The 22,892-nt window shown below is 48.1% G+C and overlaps 1 protein-coding gene across 1 annotated transcript in view; it reads right to left on the bottom strand.

The window, feature by feature from the left end:
• Nucleotides 1-1,846: 1,846 nt before the first annotated feature.
• The window catches only part of LOC131728246 (butyrophilin subfamily 3 member A1-like), a 55,157-nt gene continuing 34,111 nt past the window's right edge, over nucleotides 1,847-22,892 (bottom strand). Inside the window, exon 10 of the mRNA XM_059019341.1 lies at nucleotides 1,847-2,821. Coding sequence (XP_058875324.1) covers nucleotides 2,271-2,821 — 551 coding nt within the window. The 3' untranslated portion in view covers nucleotides 1,847-2,270. The remainder of the gene's footprint in view (nucleotides 2,822-22,892) is intronic.

Raw genomic sequence — 22,892 nt, 5'->3', positions numbered from 1 at the left:
AATACAAGGTGAACATATTTACCATGTAGGCTGAATAAAAATGACAATTTAAACACATCTGAACTGAATCTGTTCTGTTTCTTTCAGTATTTCTAAATCAGACTGGAAGTAACTCTGTGCTTTCAGGAGGAGGTGGGGATATGTAAACTAACTGGAGTGTGTACAGGGCCTGCAATCCTCCGCTGATCCCCACTCTGAGTTTCAAACAAAGTAGAGATATCATCCATTACAATTAAACAGGCAAGCTTAGACATACTAAAAAAATCCCCTTACCAGCGGTGTGGATCTGTAGTACAGCCCCAGCTGTCTCCCCCTCCCTCCCTCTCCCCTCTCTCCTCAGAGGTGTGGATCTGTAGTACAGCCCCAGCTGTCTCCCCCTCCCTCCCTCTCCCCCTCCCCTCTCTCCTCAGCGGTGTGGATCTGTAGTACAGCCCCAGCTCTCTCCCCATCCCTCCCTCTCCCCCTCCCCTCTCTCACCAGCAGTGTGGATCTGTAGTACAGCCCCAGCTGTCTCCCCCTCCCTCCCCCTCCCCCTCCCCTCTCTCCTCAGCGGTGTGGATCTGTAGTACAGCCCCAGCTGTCTCCCCCTCCCTCCCCCTCCCCCTCCCCTCTCTCCTCAGCGGTGTGGATCTGTAGTACAGCCCCAGCTGTCTCCCCCTCCCTCCCTCTACCCCTCCCCTGTCTCCCCAGCGGTGTGGATCTGTAGTACAGCCCCAGCTGTCTCCCCCTCCCTCCCTCTACCCCTCCCCTGTCTCCCCAGCGGTGTGGATCTGTAGTACAGCCCCAGCTGTCTCCCCCTCCCTCCCCCTCCCCCTCCCCTCTCTCCTCAGCGGTGTGGATCTGTAGTACAGCCCCAGCTGTCTCCCCCTCCCTCCCCCTCCCCTCTCTCCTCAGCGGTGTGGATCTGTAGTACAGCCCCAGCTGTCTCCCCCTCCCTCCCCCTCCCCTCTCTCCTCAGCGGTGTGGATCTGTAGTACAGCCCCAGCTGTCTCCCCCTCCCTCCCTCTACCCCTCCCCTGTCTCCCCAGCGGTGTGGATCTGTAGTACAGCCCCAGCTGTCTCCCCCTCCCCCTCCCCTCTCTCCTCAGCGGTGTGGATCTGTAGTACAGCCCCAGCTGTCTCCCCCTCCCTCCCTCTCCCCCTCCCCTCTCTCCTCAGCGGTGTGGATCTGTAGTACAGCCCCAGCTGTCTCTGTGAAGAATCTGCTCATGGTCCCAACAGGCTTGTTATTGTTGAGAGTTATGTGTGAAGAATCACAATTAAAATGTCCAGTTTAAGGATCCAATTCATTCATATGTGTAATGGTCTCATTTAATCAGCACTCTGCTGTCATGAATGTCTTTCTTTTTATGAGTTCAAGATTGCCGAGGTAAACAATTGAGCAGTAAATCACACAACACCGTTATATCTTTTATACATTTTATCAAGAAAGATAGAAAATAGATGCGCTACAAAAACAGAACAGAAGATTCATATCAAGTTTAGCAATGAATAATATTCAGGGGACATCTCAGCTTCAGTGTAAATATTGATTACATGGAAAATAATGCATTCATCTATTGTCTAGAAAGTCTTTTATCATTATTTATTTCTTAGCAGACGCCCTTATCCAGGGAGACTTACAGCTGTTACAGAATATCACAGTACAAAATTAGAGGGGGCATGGAGGAGAGAGGAGAGAGGGAGGAGAAAGGAGAGAGGGTGGAGAGAGAGAGAGAGTAGAGAGGATGGAGGAGAGAGGGAGAGTAGAGAGGGCAGGGTGGAGAGAGGGAGAGTAGAGAGGATGGAGGAGAGAGGGAGAGTAGAGAGGGCAGGGTGGAGAGAGGGAGAGTAGAGAAGGCAGGGAGGAGAGAGGGAGAGTAGAGAGGATGGAGGAGAGAGGGAGAGTAGAGAAGGCAGGGTGGAGAGGGAGAGGAGAGAGGATGGAGGAGAGAGGGAGAGTGGGAAAGGGAGGGGATTAGCATATCAGAGGGAAGGGAGAGAGAAAGAGGAGGGGAGAGCCATAGGGGAGGCAGAGAGGAGAAGGGGAGAGGAGAGAAAGAGAGAGAAGGAGATAGAGAGAGGTGGAGAGGAAAGAGAGAGGCAGACAGGAAGGGAGAGTAGGAAAGGGGGTGTAGAGAAATAAAGAGGAGGGGCTCAGGGTAAGAGGGTGGAAGAGAGAGGATTTCTTCTCATCAGCCCAGAAGAGTGCAGAGAGAGTGTCAGTGAAAGTGAAGAGGAGATTGTCTGAGCTGTTTGAATAGTTTCCTGGTTCAGACAGCAATGTGTGTTTAATCTGCAGCGCTGACAGGGTCAGGGTCAGGGGACTCCAGCACAAGGGCTGTATTCTTGTCCCCATTACAGAAGAATGGATAGAGTTTCTCATTGGGCTTGAACTCCATGTCAGTGAAAGTGTAGATGTGAGATCTGGTCTCCACATTGTAAAAGGAGAGCTGCCCTTCCTCATAATCCAGATACACCCCCAGCTTCTGGGGCTTCAGGCTCCGGGGGAGGGGGGTCTGGGGGTCAGTGAGAGCAGTGAACGCACCTCCACTCCACTGCACAGTCCAGTAACCCTGCTGGGGGGTCATGCTGAACCCCCCCTTCCTCTCGGCAGACTCTCTGCTGACTCCTAATCTCCATGATGTATTCCCCCCCACCTGCACCTGCCAGTAGCGTCTTCCCGAGGTGAACCCCTCCCTGCCCAGCACACAGAGCCTGTAATCAAATCTCTCTGGATTGTCAGGGAGACTCTGCCGTGTCTCTCCCAGTCTCACTCGTTTCTCCTCCGCAGACAGGATGAGCCAGGGGTGTGCTGTATCAGGGTCCAGAGTCACATCAACTGTGGAGCAGAGAGGAGACATTATTATTATTATTATTATTATTATTATTATTATTATTATTATTATTGTTTACACAAAAAGGGTTAAAAAAAAAAAAAAAAAAAAACTGGCCTAACAGGACATTTTCTTAACCAGCCAAACCTTAAAATGACATCTCAGACAGATTATTATTATTATTATAAAATAATATAAGAGAAAAGAGGAACGAAAGAAAGAAAGAAAGAAAGAAAGAAAGAAAGGTGACAAAGGCAGAAGCTGAGCCTCTTACCTCAATTAAAATGAATCTTGAAATAATAATATTTTCTAGATATAAATATTAACTAAACCCCGAGATCGCCTCGTACAGTAAAGTCTCTTAAATCGACAGGCTGAACTCAAGCTGCAGTTTGGAATCGCAGTTGGAATTGTAGCAGTTTTTCGAATTTCGAACTGGAGCAGTGTTCGGTTGTCATGGAAACCGCAGTGGGAGAAGAACAACACAAACTGAAAGTGTGAGAGAAAACCCTGACGGAGGCTCTTCCGTGACCGGCGAGTGAACAAGATCTGGAGCCCAAACATCTTAGCCTTTTCAGAGCACACCCGAGCCGAGCCGAGCCGAGCCGAGCCCCCCCAGCGCGGGTGTGTTCACACTGCAGCTCAAAGAAGAAGCTGCCTGTGGAATGTGACGTCAGATTCCACGGACACGCGTGCACAGAGGAGTGCTGTGGATTTGTTTTGTGAATGGATCCCGAGGTCGGACTGTCCCAAACGATAAAGTACCAAAAGATTTCACACGAATACACAAATATGGGTTTGTGTTTCACATGCTGCTGACTGCAAATACAAACCGAATAATTTCATTTCATATTATTAAAGTTAGATTAACTACTACTAATAATAACTTTAAAAAGTTACAGATAGTATTTAAAAATGTCAGTAAACACGTCAGAAAAATAGATTTAAAGCAGGCCTATTAAAAACAAAATCTAAACGAAACATTAAAGAGATTTTTCTGTACAGCTTGTTTTTATACATGCAATGTTAATAGATGGGATTTTTTAAAATGACCGAATTGAATGTGATTTTCAGATACTTTGCACATTTCCAATATACGGAGCTTATTTCTTTATTTATTTATTTTCTGTTAAGGACTGGTTTATAAAGTAACCACAAAATAATATGCGCGATTACTGATCACTTTATTCATTAGAAAACATGATAATGCTTTATATTACGTGGCATAAATTAACATTAAATTGATATTAAATGAATGTTAAATTGCATATTAAATTTACGTTCAATTATTCCTTGTTACTTTCCATTGACATTTAAATCAGGACACACACCAGTGAGGAGACCCCCTGGAGCCACAGGACACACACCAGTGAGGAGACCTCCTGAAGCCACAGGACACACACCAGTGAGGAGACCCCCTGGAGCCACAGGACACACACCAGTGAGGAGACCTCCTGAAGCCACAGGACACACACCAGTGAGGAGACCTCCTGAAGCTACAGGACACACACCAGTGAGGAGACCTCCTGAAGCCACAGGACACACACATGTGAGGAGACTCCCAGGAGCCACAGGACACACACCAGTGAGGAGACCCCCTGGAGCCACAGGACACACACCAGAGACCCCCTGGAGCCACAGGACACACACCAGGGAGGGGCCAACCCACCCCTCGCCCACACAGCACAGCACGACCCAACACTGTCTGAGCCATTGCAACCCAGAGCAGCACAGATCAGCCAGGACCAGCCAGACCCAGAGCCCCTCCGAGCACCAACCAGCCACAGCACCAGCTCAGCTACGCTGGAGCCCTCGCTCAGCCAGCCCCCCTGCCACCACTGAGCTGGGTGAGATAAAACAGCTCCTCAACACCCTTTGCTCAAGACTGCTGGACTGAGGGACCCGCAGCACTCAGGTAGGACACTGGAAACCCTAGTTTACCTGGGAAAATACCAGAAACGAATGGGATATGAATATGAGTGTGTGTGAGTGTGTGTACGTATCAGACACAGTATCACTGCATAGACACATCTACATATTTACTTAATGTTGTAATTTGAATTTTGTTTTTATTATAAATAATAAAAATTTAAAAGAAAAAAGAGAAAAGCTGATATCTCCTTCAATCAGCTGCTGAACATCCAGGGTCTGCACTCCTCGGTCTTCAGGCTGAAGAGCACAGACCCTGAGTTTGTTCTCAATGTAAATAATATTGATATTATGATCCTATTAGAGACGTGGTGCCGTGCAGATGTGCCACTCACTGTCCCTCAGGCTACAGGGAGATCATAGTGCCCTCCCTGAAACACAGCACAGTCACACACGGTAGGGACTCGGGGGGGAATACTAGTGTGGCACAGAGGGGAGCTCGCCCAATCCATCGGCTCAATTAAACAAGGACAGACACACACACGGCTTAAAATAAACAAAAACGCAGTCCAGGTGAAACTGACGTTTACCTGTGTGCAGCCTGCACCCCTCCCTCTGAATCCACAAACTACAATGAGGAATATTTTCATACCCTCCACACAGAGATCAGCCATTTCCAGACCCAGGGAAATGTGCTGCTCTGTGGGGATTTCAACACCAGAACAGGAACAGAGCCTGACTGTAGAAGCACACAAGGTAACAGTCATGTATTTGGACAAACCCCTCTGTACCTCACACCCACCTCAATCCACAGAAACAACCCTGATTGTATTGTGAACACAAATGGGAGGCAGTTAGTGCATCTCTGCCAAGCCTGGGGTCTGTACATCATTAATGGCAGGATCAGAGGGGACTCTTTAGGTAGATTCACATACTGCTCAGCTCTTGGGACTAGCGTAGTTGATTACACCATCACTGACCTGGACCCCTCCTTTATTAATGCATTCACTGTCAGGCCACAAACACCTCTGTCAGACCACAGTCAAATTACTGTGTTCCTACAAAGAACAGGACAGCCCAGTAACACACTAATACAGCCATGCAAGCTGTACCATCTGAACCATACTTATAAATGGGCTCCAAACAGCACAGAGGAATTCGATAAAGCAACTGGCTCTCCTGAAATCACTAACCTTACTGACACCTTCCAAATCACACAGTGCCAGCCTAATGTGAGAGGAGTAAATCTGGCAGTTAAACACATGAATGAAATATTAGAACAAACAGCAAGCAAGGCAAATCTAAAAAAAATGAACAAGTAAAAAACAATCAGAAGCACAAACCCAAAGAAAAATGGTTTGATGATGAATGTGAAACAATAAGGAAAAAACTAAGACAAGAATCAAATCAAAAACATCATCAGCCACACAACCCAGATTTACACCTCAGGTACTGCGAGACCCTAAAGCAACACAAACACACCCTGAAACAGAACAAAGAGAAACACACGAACACAACCCTCACAGACACGGAGGAATCTATTAACCAAAATCAGTTCTGGGAATGTGGAACAATATGAACTCCACACAGAAACAAGAACTGACAATACAAAATGAAGATCTTTACAAAGAAACCCTACAAGAGGATTTTACAACAGAGCAAAATTTAATTCAGGAAAAACTTAAATCATTAGAACGATCTATTAAAGACAACCAGAATCCACTGGACTTCCCAATCTCCCCGCAGGATCTAGCAGAGAAGCTCCAGGGACCCAAACCCAGGAAAGCCTGTGACCCGACAGCATCAGTACCGAGATGCTCAAACACAGCAGCCCTGAGCTGCAGGAGGCCCTGCTTAAATTATTCAACCTGGTACTACAGGAAGGCTGCTTCCCTGACATCTGGAACCAAGGGCTTATATCCCCAGTTTACAAAAGTGGAGACAAATTCAACCCCAACAACTACCGAGGCATCTGTGTGAGCAGCAACCTGGGAAAGGTATTCTGCAGTATCATCAATACCCGAATACTGGCCTTCCTTACCGAACACAGTGTCCTGAGTAAGAGTCAGATTGGATTTCTACCAAATTACCAATGACCATATTTACACCCTCCACACCCTAATCAACAAACATGTACAACAAAAAAATAAAGGAAACATTTTCTCTTGTTTTATAGACTTTAAAAAAGCATTTGATTCACATTTGGCATGAAGGTTTAAATGATAAAATTCTACAACGTGGTGTAGGGGGTAAAATGTACAACATAATAAAGTCAATGTACTCAGAAAACAAGTGTGGAATAAAAATTGGCAAGAAAAGAACAGAATTCTTCACAGAGGGTCGTGGAGTGAGACAGGGCTTCAGTCTGAGTCCAACACTGTTAAATATTTACATCAGTGAATTAGCAGCGGTGTTGGATCAGTCTGCAGCTCCTGGCCTCACTCTACACGACAAACACATTCAATTCCTGCTCTACACAGGTGACCTGGTCCTGCTGTCGCCCACAGAGCAGGGGCTGCAGCAGAGCCTGTCACTGCTAGAGTAGTACTGTCAGACCTGGGCTCTGACAGGAAACATGAAAAAGACCAGAATTATGATCTTAAAAAGGGCAGATCTCAAAGAAGCAGGTCCCACTTCACTCTACACAACACCACCCTAGAACACACCACACAATATACATACCTAGGCCTGACCATCAGTGCGTCAGGGAGCTTTAACCTGGCAGTGAATGCACTAAAAGAAAAAGCCAGCAGAGCTTTTTATGCCATCAAAAGGAGGCTTTATAAAATAAATCTACCTGTCAGAATCTGGCAAGAGTTATCCATCCCATTGTGCTATATGGAAGTGAGGTATGGAGTCCAGTCAGACAACAAGATTATATAAAATGGGATAAACATCCAGTAGAAACCCTGCATGCTGAATTCTGCAAAAACATATTACAGGTAGAGCAGAAAACACCAAACCATGCATGCAGGGCTGAATTAGGCCGCTACCCACTGCTCACCAACATGCAAAAAAGAGCACTACAATTCTGGATGCATCTAAACAGAAGTGAGCCAGACTCCCTCCAGTACAAGGCCCTTCTAACCCAAGAGCTCAGCCCAGAAAAGAGTCTCCTCAGCCAGCTGGTCCTGAAGCTCACTACACTAACCCACACTAACACTAACCAGTTTCAGGACAGCACTGCCAATAAGAGTCAACCAAACTGTAACACAAATCAAAAACTCCTATCTGGAACATTGGGACAAAGAAACAAAATCCCCAAATAAACTGGATTGCTATCGAGCCCTAAAAAGAGACTTTACTCTGGAGGGGATCTCTTCACTGTCAGAGATACAAAGCAGAGGCAGATCCTGACCAAGTACAGGCTCAGTGACCACAGCCTGGCCATTGAAAAAGGCCGACACAGGCAGACCTGGCTACCCAGAGAGAACAGGCTCTGTGGTCACTGTGAGACAGGAGAGGTCGACACAGAGATGCACTTTCTCCTACACTGAGAAATACAACCAAACAAGGGACACATTCCTTAAAAAAATGACTATTTCCCTCCCACACTTCCCACAATTGAGTGAGCCAGAAAAACTGGCAGTCCTCCTGGGAATGGGACACATTATTATTATTATTATTATTATTATTATTATTATTATTATTATTATTAGTAGTATTATATTTGTTAGAATTATTATTAATATCATAATTATTCTCATTGTTATTTGTGTTGTTATTGTTATTGTAAATATATTTCATGTGATATGTAATGTAATTGCTTTGGCAATACTGCTGATGTCTGTCATGCCAATAAAGCACCTTTGAATTGAATTCAATTTAATTGAGAAGAGAGGGAGGGAGGGAGGGAGAAAGGAGAGAGAAAGGAGAGAGGGGAGGGAGGGGGAGAGAAGGGAGAGGGTGGCAGAGGGAGGAGAGAAAAGGGAGGAGAGAGAGATGTGGAAGAGAGAGGCAAGAGGGAGGTAGAGGATAGAGAAGGGAGAGGAGAGGATGGGAGAGGATAGAGAGGGGAAGAAGAGGGGAGAGAGAGGGAGGAGAGGAGAGAAAGGGGAGAGGAGAGAGAGGGGGAGGAGAGAGAGAAGAGAGGGAGGTAGAGGAGAGAGAGGGGAGAGGAGAGGGGAGGAGAGAGGGGGAGGAGAGAGGAGAGAGGGGAGAGGGGGGAAGAAGAGAGTGAGGGAGGTAGAGGGGGAGATGAGCGGGTATGATGGAGGGAGGAAGGGAGGGGAGAAGGGAGGAGAGGAGAGAGGGGAGGGGATGAGGGAGGGAGAGAAGGGGCATTTGCCCATAAACTTAATTAGGGCTTCGGTTTTCTGTTTTTTCAACGTGAGTTTTCTCATCTCCTTATTTAAGCAATTCGTGCTTCTCAATTACAACTGTACAAATGATTGAATTTATGTTTTCTTTTTCTAAATGGGCTTTTAAATCGTAAGTCTTACTTGTTCATTGCAAAGCACAAGCGACTCCTCTTTATTAATGTCAATACAGTCACGCACAGCGATTGTAATAAAGTGAGTCCAGCATAAAATACTGTATTGTTCATTCTAGCTTTAATAAAGAGGAGTCTCTTATTAACATGTCGCGATCTCGTTTGCACGTCCTGCTTGTAATGAAAATGAAGGCTTGGCTGATTGAAAAGCCCATTTAGTTGTTTCACAGAATGAATCAAGTTCACTATGAACACGTTTCTCAGTTGTGATTGAGAGACACAAACTGCTTCACAGGGATCAGATGAATTCTTAAAGCAGAGTAGAAAAGTCAGGTAAAACAAGCCCTTTTCTTTAACCACTGGACCACACAGCCTCCACACAGGGTCTTTAATACAATGAGGTCTGTATCAGTTTAGTTCATATTTCTATATAATTAATACAATGAGGTCTGTATCAGTTTAGTTCATATTTCTATATAATTAATACAATGAGGTCTGTATCAGTTTAGTTCATATTTCTATATAATTAATACAATGAGGTCTGTATCAGTTTAGTTCATATTTCTATATAATTAATACAATGAGGTCTGTATCAGTTTAGTTCATATTTCTATATAATTAATACAATGAGGTGTTGTGGCAGAGTGTCCCGCCCCTATTTATTATTATTTGTATTTTTGTTTGCGGCGCGGGTAAAAGCGCCGCGTCTTTTATTGTTATATTTAAAAACCTCGTGAGGATGCATGGCTGATCAGCTACTGATTATTTAACTAGCTGACAGTCATGCATCCTTACCAAACGCGTGCAGACTCTGGCCGGGGGATAATAAGATAATTACCAACTAGTTAAATCCCTCGGCCAGAGTATATAAACCAGCAGCACTATGCACTCGGGGTGTGGAGTGTTCGAGAGTGGAGAACGGGAGAGAGAGAGGAAGAAAACAATTGCTAAAACGTGTTGGAGTATCCAGCACGAAACTTACTTGTTTGTTTATTCGTTCGGCCCTCGTGCCCTTTTGTTTGGTGTTTTGTTAAATCTTTTGTTTTTGTTTTGTTTATTAAATACGCTGAGTGCACCAGCACTCAGTTTCAACCGCCCATCCACTGTTTTGGTTTGAGTTACTTCCTGGTCCGTGACGTCATCCACATCACCACTGCGAGCCAGACTGCCACATATGGTGTCCTGCGTGGGACAAACAACGCCTCCAACAGCCGGACCAGGAACAGCAAAGGAAGTTTTTTTCGTGTTCGTTTTTTCAAATAGTGTTTTTTGTGTTTGAAAAAAAAAAAAAAAAAAAATGGATGAAGTGGACGCCTATATGGAGAGGTGGCATGCGCATCAGAGGGAGTTGAAGGAAGGAGGGGCTACATGGTGCCTCGCCTGCCTGGAGTATGGGCACCTCCCTGAGGTGTGCCCATATGAAGACCCCCTCTTTGTGCAGGCCTTTGATCGAGGTGAGGTGGAGACTGCGGAGGAGTGGATCCACCTGAAGGCCATACCATCGCCGCAGGTGGATCAGGAAACCTGCCTCACCTGCCTCAAAGGGGAGGAGTGGTGCTTTGCCGTCGGCAAGGTCGGGCACAAAGCACCCGACCAACCCCCTCCATGGCAGGAGGTGGAACTGCTGGTCCCGAAGAAGGGAAGGAGGGGCGGTGCTAAGAAGGCAAAGAAGCCCGCACGTCCTGCGCCTGAGTGGGAGGAGCCCGAACGTCCTGCGCCTGAGTGGGAGGAGCCCGAACGTCCTGCGCCTGAGTGGGAGGAGCCCGAACGTCCTGCGCCTGAGTGGGAGGAGCCCGAACGTCCTGCGCCTGAGTGGGAGGAGCCCGAACGTCCTGCGCCTGAGTGGGAGGAGCCCGAACGTCCTGCGCCTGAGTGGGAGGAGCCCGAACGTCCTAAGCCCAAGAGGGGGGAGTCGGTGCATCCACAGCCCAAAAGGGAGGAGTCGGTGCGTCCACAGCCCAAAAGGGAGGAGTCGGTGTGTCCACGGCCCGAAGAGAGGGAAGTCGGGGCTTCCACAGCCCTAGGACCCAAGCTGCAGTCCCAAGAGCCAGAAGGGGAGGAGTTACAGGCTCAACCCCCTGAATTTTTCTGGGGGGGAGAAGGGCAGGATGCTGGTGTTCCCCAGCAGCCTCTATTTATGCTGCTGAAGGGAGCACGGCACACACCAGCCCAGCCGCCACAGCAGAGGGAGCCAGCACCGCCACAGCCTCCCTCTGAGTGGCCAGCATCCGCCCCATCGCCTCTGCCTCCACCACCACCAGGAGCAGAGCAGCAGGAGCTGCCTCTGTCTCCATCACCACCAGGAGCAGAGCAGCAGGAGCTGCTTCTGTCTCCACCATCACCAGGAGCAGAGCAGCAAGAGCTGCCTCTGCCTCCGCCGCCTCCACCGTCGTGGGAGGACTGCTTGCCCCTCCCACCTCCACCAGCAGAGGGTGAATGCCTGCTGGTTCCGCCTCCACCGTCGTGGGAGGACTGCTTGCCCCTCCCACCTCCACCAGCAGAGGGTGAATGCCTGCTGGTTCTGCCTCAACCGCCGTGGGAGGACTGCTTGCCCCTCCCACCTCCACCAGCAGAGGGTGAATGCCTGCTGGTTCCGCCTCCACCGTCGTGGGAGGACTGCTTGCCCCTCCCACCTCCACCAGCAGAGGATGAATGCCTGCTGGTTCTGCCTCAACCGTCGTGGGAGGACTGCTTGCCCCTCCCACCTCCACCAGCAGAGGATGAATGCCTGCTGGTTCTGCCTCAACCGTCGTGGGAGGACTGCTTGCCACTCCCAGCTCCACCAGCAGAGGGTGAATACCTGCTGGTTCCGTCTCAGCCGCCGTGGGAGGACTGCTTTCCCCTCCCACCTCCACCAGCAGAGGGTGAATACCTGCTGGTTCCACATCCACCGTCATGGGAAGGACTGCTCCTGCCCTGCCTCGCACCACCCAGGGATGCCTGCTTCGCATCGCCTGGGGCTGCCTGTTGCTCCGCATCACCTGGAGAGCCACCAGCTACAGAGAACGAGGGAGAAGTGGAGCTCCCGCTGCCGCCTCCATGGCCAGGGGCTCCCCTCCCGAGTTCACCTCCCGAGGGTCCGCTGCCGCTGCAGTCGCCTGGGGTCGCCAGGGATCCTGCTTCGCCTGGGGTCACTACACTGTGGTCGGAGCCCCACGGAGGGGAACTGCTGGCCGTGAAGAGGAGGGGGGAGGTCAGGAGACCAGCTCCCCCAGCCGCACTTTCGCGGCAGGAGTTTGGGTGGTCAGAGCCCCACGGAGGGGAACTGCTGGCCATGAAGAGGAAGGGGAAGGTCAGGAGACCAGCTCCCCCAGCCGCACTTTCGCGGCCGGAGATCATGTGGTCAGAGCCCCACGGAGGGGAACTGCTGGCCGTGAAGAGGAGGGGGGAGGTCAGGAGACCAGCTCCCCCAGCCGCACTTTCGCGGCAGGAAATACTGTGGCTGGAGCCCCATGAAGGGCAGCTGCCAGCCATGAAGAAGGGGGGGGAGGTCAGGAGACCAGCTTCCCCCGCAGCAATTTCGCTGCAGGAGAAAGGGTGGCCAGAGCCCCACGGAGGGGAGCTGTCGGCCATGAAGAAGGGGGGGCAGGTCTGGAGACCACCCCCAAAATTTTTTTGGCCAGAGGAGCCGGCCGGTGCGCGGGCCATTGGAACGCTACGGCTGTTTGGGTGGGAGGAGGACATCCCACCGTGGCCGCCACCTTTGGTCCGCTGCTGCCCCTGTTCCTGCGCCGGGACTGCTAACCGGGACTTTGGGGACTAAGGGGGGAGGTGGCCGAAAAGGCCATGTGTGCTGCGCACAAGGGGGGGCATGTGTGGCGGAGTGTCCCGCCCCTATTTATTATTATTTGTATTTTTGTTTGCGGCGCGGGTAAAAGCGCCGCGTCTTTTATTGTTATATTTAAAAACCTCGTGAGGATGCATGGCTGATCAGCTACTGATTATTTAACTAGCTGACAGTCATGCATCCTTACCAAACGCGTGCAGACTCTGGCCGGGGGATAATAAGATAATTACCAACTAGTTAAATCCCTCGGCCAGAGTATATAAACCAGCAGCACTATGCACTCGGGGTGTGGAGTGTTCGAGAGTGGAGAACGGGAGAGAGAGAGGAAGAAAACAATTGCTAAAACGTGTTGGAGTATCCAGCACGAAACTTACTTGTTTGTTTATTCGTTCGGCCCTCGTGCCCTTTTGTTTGGTGTTTTGTTAAATCTTTTGTTTTTGTTTTGTTTATTAAATACGCTGAGTGCACCAGCACTCAGTTTCAACCGCCCATCCACTGTTTTGGTTTGAGTTACTTCCTGGTCCGTGACGTCATCCACATCACCACTGCGAGCCAGACTGCCACAGGTGTGTATCAGTTTAGTTCATATTTCTATATAATTAATACAACGAGGTCTGTATCAGTTTAGTTCATATTTCTATATAATTAATACAATGAGGTCTGTATCAGTTTAGTTCATATTTCTATATAATTAATACATGAGGTCTGTATCAGTTTAGTTCATATTTCTATATAATTAATACAATGAGGTCTGTATCAGTTTAGTTCATATTTCTATATAATTAATACATGAGGTCTGTATCAGTTTAGTTCATATTTCTATATAATTAATACAATGAGGTCTGTATCAGTTTAGTTCATATTTCTATATAATTAATACAATGAGGTCTGTATCAGTTTAGTTCATATTTCTATATAATTAATACATGAGGTCTGTATCAGTTTAGTTCATATTTCTATATAATTAATACAATGAGGTCTGTATCAGTTTAGTTCATATTTCTATATAATTAATACAATGAGGTCTGTATCAGTTTAGTTCATATTTCTATATAATTAATACAATGAGGTCTGTATCAGTTTAGTTCATATTTCTATATAATTAATACAATGAGGTCTGTATCAGTTCATATTTCCATATATTATAGTGCATATAATAGTGGTCAGTCTACAGGAACCAGGGACTGAGGCAGATAGGCAAGCTCCTGCTTCAAGTAATCTTTAATTAACTACATTTGGTAACTTTGTAAGGTGGTGTTTGAATTAGCTGAGTTGGTGTGTGATTAGTACCAGGTGAGTGGTTTAATTGAATAGAAGTTGTTTTGCTATCTGATTGGTTTCCACGCAGTTGTTTTTTATATATTAAGCAGCCTATTTTAGCGCCAGCCAGAAGCGCCAGCCAACAGAAGAGCCTCAACAAAAGAGCCGGGAGTCTAGCTGTGGGAGTCTACAGGTAACCAGTGTCTGAGGCAAGATAGTTGTTTTTTATATATTAAGCAGCCTATTTCTGCGCCAGCAAGAAGCGCCAGCAAACCGAAGAGCCTCAACAAAAGAGCCGGGAGTCTAGCTGTGGGAGTCCAGCAAGGGGAGGCCTGCACTGAGACGCTGTTCCAATAGATCCGAACCTAACGGGGCTCTAGAAGAAGCTATCTACTAGTCAGGTCTGTACCCACCACCCTACTGCTCCTACTGTGCCTTTTGTCCTGCTATGACTGTCTCTCACATCCCTGTTCTGTCCTCCCGTCCTCTGCCCTCCCTCCGCTGCTGCTCCTCCAACCCCTCTAACCTCATTTCTCTGCCTCTCCCCCCCTCCCGCACACTCTCTGGTGCACTCTGGAACTGTCACTCTTCTGCTAACAAAGCTGATTTCATATCTGCCTTTGCCTCCCACCTCTCGCTGGATTTCCTTGCTCTCACTGAAACCTGGCTGTCCCCTGATAACACTGTTACTCCTGCTGCCCTGTCCTCTCTCTACGTCCTGTCCCATACCCCGCGTCTCACTGGACGGGGAGGTGGGACGGGTATTCTCCTCTCTCCCTCCTTACTCTTTTCTGTCCCCTCCGATCTCATCTCACTCTCTGTCAATACCTTTGAATTTCATGCTGTCCAACTAACCTTTCCCTGTCAACTCCTGCTCATTGTTCTGTACCGCCCCCCTGGGCCTCTCACTCACTTTCTGGATGAACTCGACTATCTACTCTCCTCCCTCCCCTCCCTGTCTACCCCGACTGTCCTGTTGGGTGACTTCAACATCCATCTCTCCAACCCCAGCCACTCTGCTGGATTCCTCCCTCTCCTGCACTCCTTCGACTTCTGTCTCTCTCCGTCCCCTCCTACCCACAAAGCTGGCCGTCAACTGGACCTCACCTTCTCCAGGGCCTGCTGCCCCTCCACCCTCTCTGTCACCCCCCTGGACCTCTCTGGTCATTATTTCATCTCTTTTTCTCTGTCTCTCCCCCCTCTCCCTGCTCCTCCTACCCCCACTGTCACCTCTCGCCGTAACCTCCGCTCTCTCTCCCCCTCTGTCCTTGCCTCCACTGCTCTCTCTCACCTCCCTCCTATCGACTCCTTCTCACAACTCTCCGTAGACTCTGCTACCTCCACCCTCTTCTCCTCACTCACCTCCTCCCTCGACTCCCTCTGTCCCCTCACCTCCCGTCCTGCTCGCCCCTCCCCTCCCCATCCCTGGCTCTCCTCTGCGCTCCGCTCGGCAAGAATCACACTGCGATCTGCTGAAAAGAAATGGAAGAGAACCAAACTCCCTGCTGCCCTAGACCTTTACCGCACTCTCCTCTCCTCCTTCTCCTCTACTCTCTCCTCTGCTAAATGTGCTTATTTCCAATCTGTAATCCAAGCCTCCACTAACAACCCACGTAAACTATTCTCTACCTTCTCCTCCCTCCTAAACCCTCCCCCCTCCTCCTCCCTCCTCTATCTCCCCTGATGACTTTGCCTCCTTCTTCTCTTCTAAAATTTCAGATATCCGCAAACTCTTTAACACCTCTCCCTCCCCCGCACCCCCTCCCGCTCCAACTCCTACACCCACTGCAACCCCTACTAACTCACCCTCCTTCTCCACCTTCTTGCCCCTCTCAGACTCTGACCTCTCCTCCCTGCTCCAGGGTCACAAACCCACCACGTGTGCCTTGGACCCCCTCCCCACTCACCTCTTTCAAGCTGCTGCTCCTGCTCTACTCCCCTTCATCTCCTCCCTCCTCAACACCTCTCTACTTTCTGGTATCTTCCCCTCTGCCTTCAAAAAAGCCTCTATCACTCCCCTCCTCAAAAAACCTGCCCTCGACCCCACCTCCCTCCAGTGCTACCGTCCTGTCTCCCTCCTACCCTTCCTCTCCAAAACCCTCGAGCGGACTGTACACCGCCAGCTCTCTGCTTTCCTGTCCAACCACTCTCTGCTTGACCCTCTCCAATCTGGCTTCCGCTCTGCTCACTCCACTGAAACCGCCCTCCTGTCTGTCACCAACTCACTTAAATGTGCCCGAGCTGCCTCTCTCTCCTCTGTCCTAATTCTCCTCGACCTCTCTGCTGCCTTTGACACTGTTGATCACTCTATTCTACTATCATCTCTTGCTGACCTAGGGATCTCTGGCACTGCTCTGGCCTGGTTCTCCTCCTACCTCTCCAACCGCACTTACCAGGTAACCTGGCGTGGAGCAACCTCCACACCTCACCCTCTCTTAACTGGAGTACCCCAAAGGTCAGTCTTGGGTCCTCTCCTGTTCTCTCTCTACACCCGCTCCCTGGGCCCCCTCATCGCATCCTATGGTTTCTCATACCATTTCTATGCTGATGATGCTCAGATTTTCCTCTCCTTCCCCACCTCTGACTCCACCATCTCCTCCCGTATCTCTACCTGTCTGTCTGCTATTTCCTCCTGGATGCACTCGCATCACCTCAAACTCAACCTCTCTAAATCTGACCTCCTTTTCTTTCCCTCCTCCTCCCCCTCCTCTGATCTCTCTATCTCTGTTCCTCTGGAATCTACCACACTCTCTCCCTCTTCCTCCGCTAAGAACCTTGGAGTCACCCTGGACCCCTGCCTCTCTTATTCCCAGCACATCTCCACTCTGGCACGCACTTGCCGATTCTTCCTGAGCAACATCCGAAGAATCCGACCCTTCCTCACCAACTATGCTACCCAGCTCCTGGTCCAGGCCCTGGTACTCTCCCGCCTAGACTACTGCAACTCCCTCCTGGCTGGCCTCCCTGCGTCCGCCACCCGTCCGCTCCAGCTCATCCAGAACTCTGCTGCCCGCCTGGTGTTCTCTCTGCCTCGCTTCGCCCACGCTACTCCACTACTCCGCTCGCTCCACTGGCTCCCGATCACCGCTCGCATCCAGTTCAAGACTCTTGTACTAGCCTACAGATGCCTTGACCAGTCTGCACCCAGCTACCTCCAGACCCTCATCTCTCCCTACACCCCCACTCGACCTCTCCGCTCCGCCTGCACTAGAAGACTAGCTCTACCACCGCTACGCTCCCCTGCCTCCAAAGCCCGCTCCTTCTCCACCCTTGCTCCGCAGTGGTGGAATGACCTTCCTACAGATGTCAGGACTGCCCAGTCCCTGACCACATTCCGGCGCCTCCTTAAGACTCACCTCTTCAAAGAGCACCTGTAGAACTCCTCTGTTTGTATCCTGGGACACTATCACCCTTCATGTAAATGTGCTTTATTTTGCTCTTATCAGCCCCCTATTTTACTGCATTTAATCCTGTACTTCAGAATACTGTAATCTGCCAAGTTTTTAACCTGTAGTACTTTGTATTTAATCACATCCTGATGTAACTATCACTATTTAATCATATCCTGATGTAACTATCACTATTACCTGCTGTATTATTGAATTGTGGTATGTCACACTTGTACTTTGCTTGAACAAAAGTTATTGTATTTCTTGCTCTTATTGTATTACTTGTATTGTAACGCTTGAAATGTTTTTGCTTACGATTGTAAGTCGCCCTGGATAAGGGCGTCTGCTAAGAAATAAATAATAATAATAATAATAATATATAATTAATACGAGGTCTGTATCAGTTTAGTTCATATTTCTATATAATTAATACAATGAGGTCTGTATCAGTTTAGTTCATATTTCTATATAATTAATACAATGAGGTCTGTATCAGTTTAGTTCATATTTCTATATAATTAATACAATGAGGTCTGTATCAGTTTAGTTCATATTTCTATATAATTAATACAATGAGGTCTGTATCAGTTTAGTTCATATTTCTATATAATTAATACAATGAGGTCTGTATCAGTTTAGTTCATATTTCTATATAATTAATACATGAGGTCTGTATCAGTTTAGTTCATATTTCTATATAATTAATACAATGAGGTCTGTATCAGTTTAGTTCAGTGGTCAGCGACTGTACAGATAGCCGCTCACGTGACTGGGGTCTTGAATCATGGAGTTGTTTGTAAGCAGGGTTCACATCACTTTTATCATTAGGGTCTCACAGCACCAGCAGCATTAGGGATCCTCATCACAGTCACTGTCGAGCTCCCCCTCCTCCTCCTCCGACAGGTCAAACAATTGGGATGTCGAGGATCAGGGCTGATTCTAACACAGGGTACCTCATACAGCGAGAGCCAGTAGACATGTTTCATTTATTATTATTATTATTATTATTATTATTATTATTTATTTTATTCGATAGTAAGCATAGATGACGATAGCTGGGTCTGGACGACTCACAGTCCTCCACACACAGAGGAGAGAAGGGTCATGTCGTGTGTGAAGTTGTGAGGGGCTCGACTGGGGCGGGTTTGATCATTTTCAAAGTGATTTGCACCCCTGTCAAGGATGCTGGGTTCAGGATCAAAGGTTTCAGTGTCATCTTACACACATGAATGTGCATCAGGGCAGACTGAGGCTGATAGGCGGGATCGATATTTGTTTTTTTAAATGTGGAAACCCATGCTCACAAGCAGCACTGCTTAACTCTATAAGGACCAAGCATTTATAATGTGGTTAACTCTTTAAGGACAAAGCATTTATAATGTGGTTAACTCTTTAAGGACAAAGCATTTATAATGTGGTTAACCCTTCACGGGCCCAGAATGACACTTCAGTATGATTGTGTTACACCATCACGTCCTTAAAGGGTTAATGGCAGTGTCAGAGACAACAACTAGAGTTTCTGAATGTTTAACTAGGAGTCTGGATTGCTGGTTATTACAATTGAACAAATCATCTCACAGTCTCTGTTTATTTCAATATCCTACCACCACATTCCAGCCCTGGGGATTCAAAAGCAAGAAACAAAACACTTCTTCACTGTATTAGTGCTGTTAAACACGTTAGCTTGACGACACAACAGTATCTATAGAAGGATATAACTGAGGGAACAAAATGTTATTTTAAGTAAAAGGCTGAAGTAAATGTATTTTTTAAACTCATGTTTAAATGTAACGGCTCTCAAGCATCGACTCCTCCTCTCATCCACGCTCAGTCTGGGAAGTGAAGCGTCAGTGAGCTTTCACAATGCCACTCCCCGGAACTACACCCCTCTTCTCTGAGTGGACAGCTAAACCGAGATCCCTGCTATCATTGGATGCTTCAAGTGTCCATTAAAGAAATGATTGATGTTATGAACTGGAGTGATTCCACCTATCACTCTCCATTTTGTTTTATTAAATCTTGAAGCAGCCAATGATAGCGCTAGCAGGGCGGGACTTTAGTGAATTGGAACCCTCCAGCCTAAAGTGAAATATGGGGACTGGTATTTAGTTATGATCAGTGATAATAATCTCAGTTACCTGGAGATCATTGAAAGATCTCAGAGACCATGAGACTCAATAGAAAACCAACAGAAAGACAGGTATGAGTCACAGCCAGATAATATGCACCCTCACTGCCTGGATGAAAAATGCTTTCCTGTTAGAAATGCACTGACGGTATGGAAGTCCGTATTTGTTTTTATTGGTGCGCGTGCGTAGCTGTGTACCAGTTATGTGAACCCCTGCCTATCAGCATCCATGACATTTTTATGAACCATTTCAGAATGTTCCATTTAAAACTAAATAGCTGAACAACTAAAATCTCATCGTTGTTATTTTTCAGACAGTGTGTAGAATGATTTGCGATCCTAATGAATATCACTACACTGTATCAGCATCATGCACATCCCTATTTAAAACAGAACACGTGTGAAGAGTCAGGCAGGTACACATGGAGGTGAGTCACAATCCACACACTGTGTGAAGAGTCAGGCAGGTACACATGGAGGTGTGACACAATCCTCACACTGTGTGAAGAGTCAGGCAGGTACACATGGAGGTGTGACACAATCCTCACACTGTGTGAAGAGTCAGGCAGGTACACATGGAGATGTGACACAATCCTCACACTGTGTGAAGAGTCAGGCAGGTACACATGGAGGTGTGACACAATCCTCACACTGTGTGAAGAGTCAGGCAGGTACACATGGAGGTGTGACACAATCCTCACACTGTGTGAAGAGTCAGGCAGGTACACATGGAGGTGTGACACAATCCTCACACTGTGTGAAGAGTCAGGCAGGTACACATGGAGGTGTGACACAATCCTCACACTGTGTGAAGAGTCAGGCAGGTACACATGGAGGTGTGACACAATCCTCACACTGTGTGAAGAGTCAGGCAGGTACACATGGAGGTGTGACACAATCCTCACACCGTGTGAAGAGTCAGGCAGGTACACATGGAGGTGTGACACAATCCTCACACTGTGTGAAGAGTCAGGCAGGTACACATGGAGGTGTGACACAATCCTCACGCTGTGTGAAGAGTCAGGCAGGTACACATGGAGGTGTGACACAATCCTCACACTGTGTGAAGAGTCAGGCAGGTACACATGGAGGTGTGACACAATCCTCACACTGTGTGAAGAGTCAGGCAGGTACACATGGAGGTGTGACACAATCCTCACACTGTGTGAAGAGTCAGGCAGGTACACATGGAGGTGTGACACAATCCTCACACTGTGTGAAGAGTCAGGCAGGTACACATGGAGGTGTGACACAATCCTCACACTGTGTGAAGAGTCAGGCAGGTACACATGGAGGTGTGACACAATCCTCACACTGTGTGAAGAGTCAGGCAGGTACACATGGAGGTGTGACACAATCCTCACACTGTGTGAAGAGTCAGGCAGGTACACATGGAGGTGTGACACAATCCTCACACTGTGTGAAGAGTCAGGCAGGTACACATGGAGGTGTGACACAATCCTCACGCTGTGTGAAGAGTCAGGCAGGTACACATGGAGGTGTGACACAATCCTCACACTGTGTGAAGAGTCAGGCAGGTACACAAGGAGGTGTGACACAATCCTCACACTGTGTGAAGAGTCAGGCAGGTACACATGGAGGTGTGACACAATCCTCACACTGTGTGAAGAGTCAGGCAGGTACACATGGAGGTGTGACACAATCCTCACACTGTGTGAAGAGTCAGGCAGGTACACATGGAGGTGTGACACAATCCTCACACTGTGTGAAGAGTCAGGCAGGTACACATGGAGGTGTGACACAATCCTCACACTGTGTGAAGAGTCAGGCAGGTACACATGGAGGTGTGACACAATCCTCACACTGTGTGAAGAGTCAGGCAGGTACACATGGAGGTGTGACACAATCCTCACACTGTGTGAAGAGTCAGGCAGGTACACATGGAGGTGTGACACAATCCTCACACTGTGTGAAGAGTCAGGCAGGTACACATGGAGATGTGACACAATCCTCACACTGTGTGAAGAGTCAGGCAGGTACACATGGAGGTGTGACACAATCCTCACACTGTGTGAAGAGTCAGGCAGGTACACATGGAGGTGTGACACAATCCTCACACTGTGTGAAGAGTCAGGCAGGTACACATGGAGGTGTGACACAATCCTCACACTGTGTGAAGAGTCAGGCAGGTACACATGGAGGTGTGACACAATCCTCACACTGTGTGAAGAGTCAGGCAGGTACACATGGAGGTGTGACACAATCCTCACACTGTGTGAAGAGTCAGGCAGGTACACATGGAGGTGTGACACAATCCTCACACTGTGTGAAGAGTCAGGCAGGTACACATGGAGGTGTGACACAATCCTCACACCGTGTGAAGAGTCAGGCAGGTACACATGGAGGTGTGACACAATCCTCACACTGTGTGAAGAGTCAGGCAGGTACACATGGAGGTGTGACACAATCCTCACGCTGTGTGAAGAGTCAGGCAGGTACACATGGAGGTGTGACACAATCCTCACACTGTGTGAAGAGTCAGGCAGGTACACATGGAGGTGTGACACAATCCTCACACTGTGTGAAGAGTCAGGCAGGTACACATGGAGGTGTGACACAATCCTCACACTGTGTGAAGAGTCAGGCAGGTACACATGGAGGTGTGACACAATCCTCACACTGTGTGAAGAGTCAGGCAGGTACACATGGAGGTGTGACACAATCCTCACACTGTGTGAAGAGTCAGGCAGGTACACATGGAGGTGTGACACAATCCTCACACTGTGTGAAGAGTCAGGCAGGTACACATGGAGGTGTGACACAATCCTCACACTGTGTGAAGAGTCAGGCAGGTACACATGGAGGTGTGACACAATCCTCACACTGTGTGAAGAGTCAGGCAGGTACACATGGAGGTGTGACACAATCCTCACACTGTGTGAAGAGTCAGGCAGGTACACATGGAGGTGTGACACAATCCTCACACTGTGTTTTGCCATCGCCTTCATTCCCCAGTTAATTTATGTGAATAAAAATATAAAAACAATTGATATCATGTAGTAAAGATATCTCAGCAATGCGTTTAGCACAGGAGACAGCAATGGAAAGAGTGTGTTTGTTATAAACACTAAAGCGTGTTCTGTAATAATTTAAACTTATACACTGCTGTTATTGTAACAACTGCAGACTTTATATTATGACATGAACTTATCAATACTATAAAATAATAAAACCTGCATGACCCATGTTA

This window comes from Acipenser ruthenus, unplaced genomic scaffold (genome assembly GCF_902713425.1).
Source record: "Acipenser ruthenus unplaced genomic scaffold, fAciRut3.2 maternal haplotype, whole genome shotgun sequence".
NCBI lineage: Eukaryota > Metazoa > Chordata > Actinopteri > Acipenseriformes > Acipenseridae > Acipenser > Acipenser ruthenus.
The sequence above is the reverse complement of the archived record's forward strand: the minus strand, read 5'-3'. Positions and strand labels throughout refer to the sequence as shown.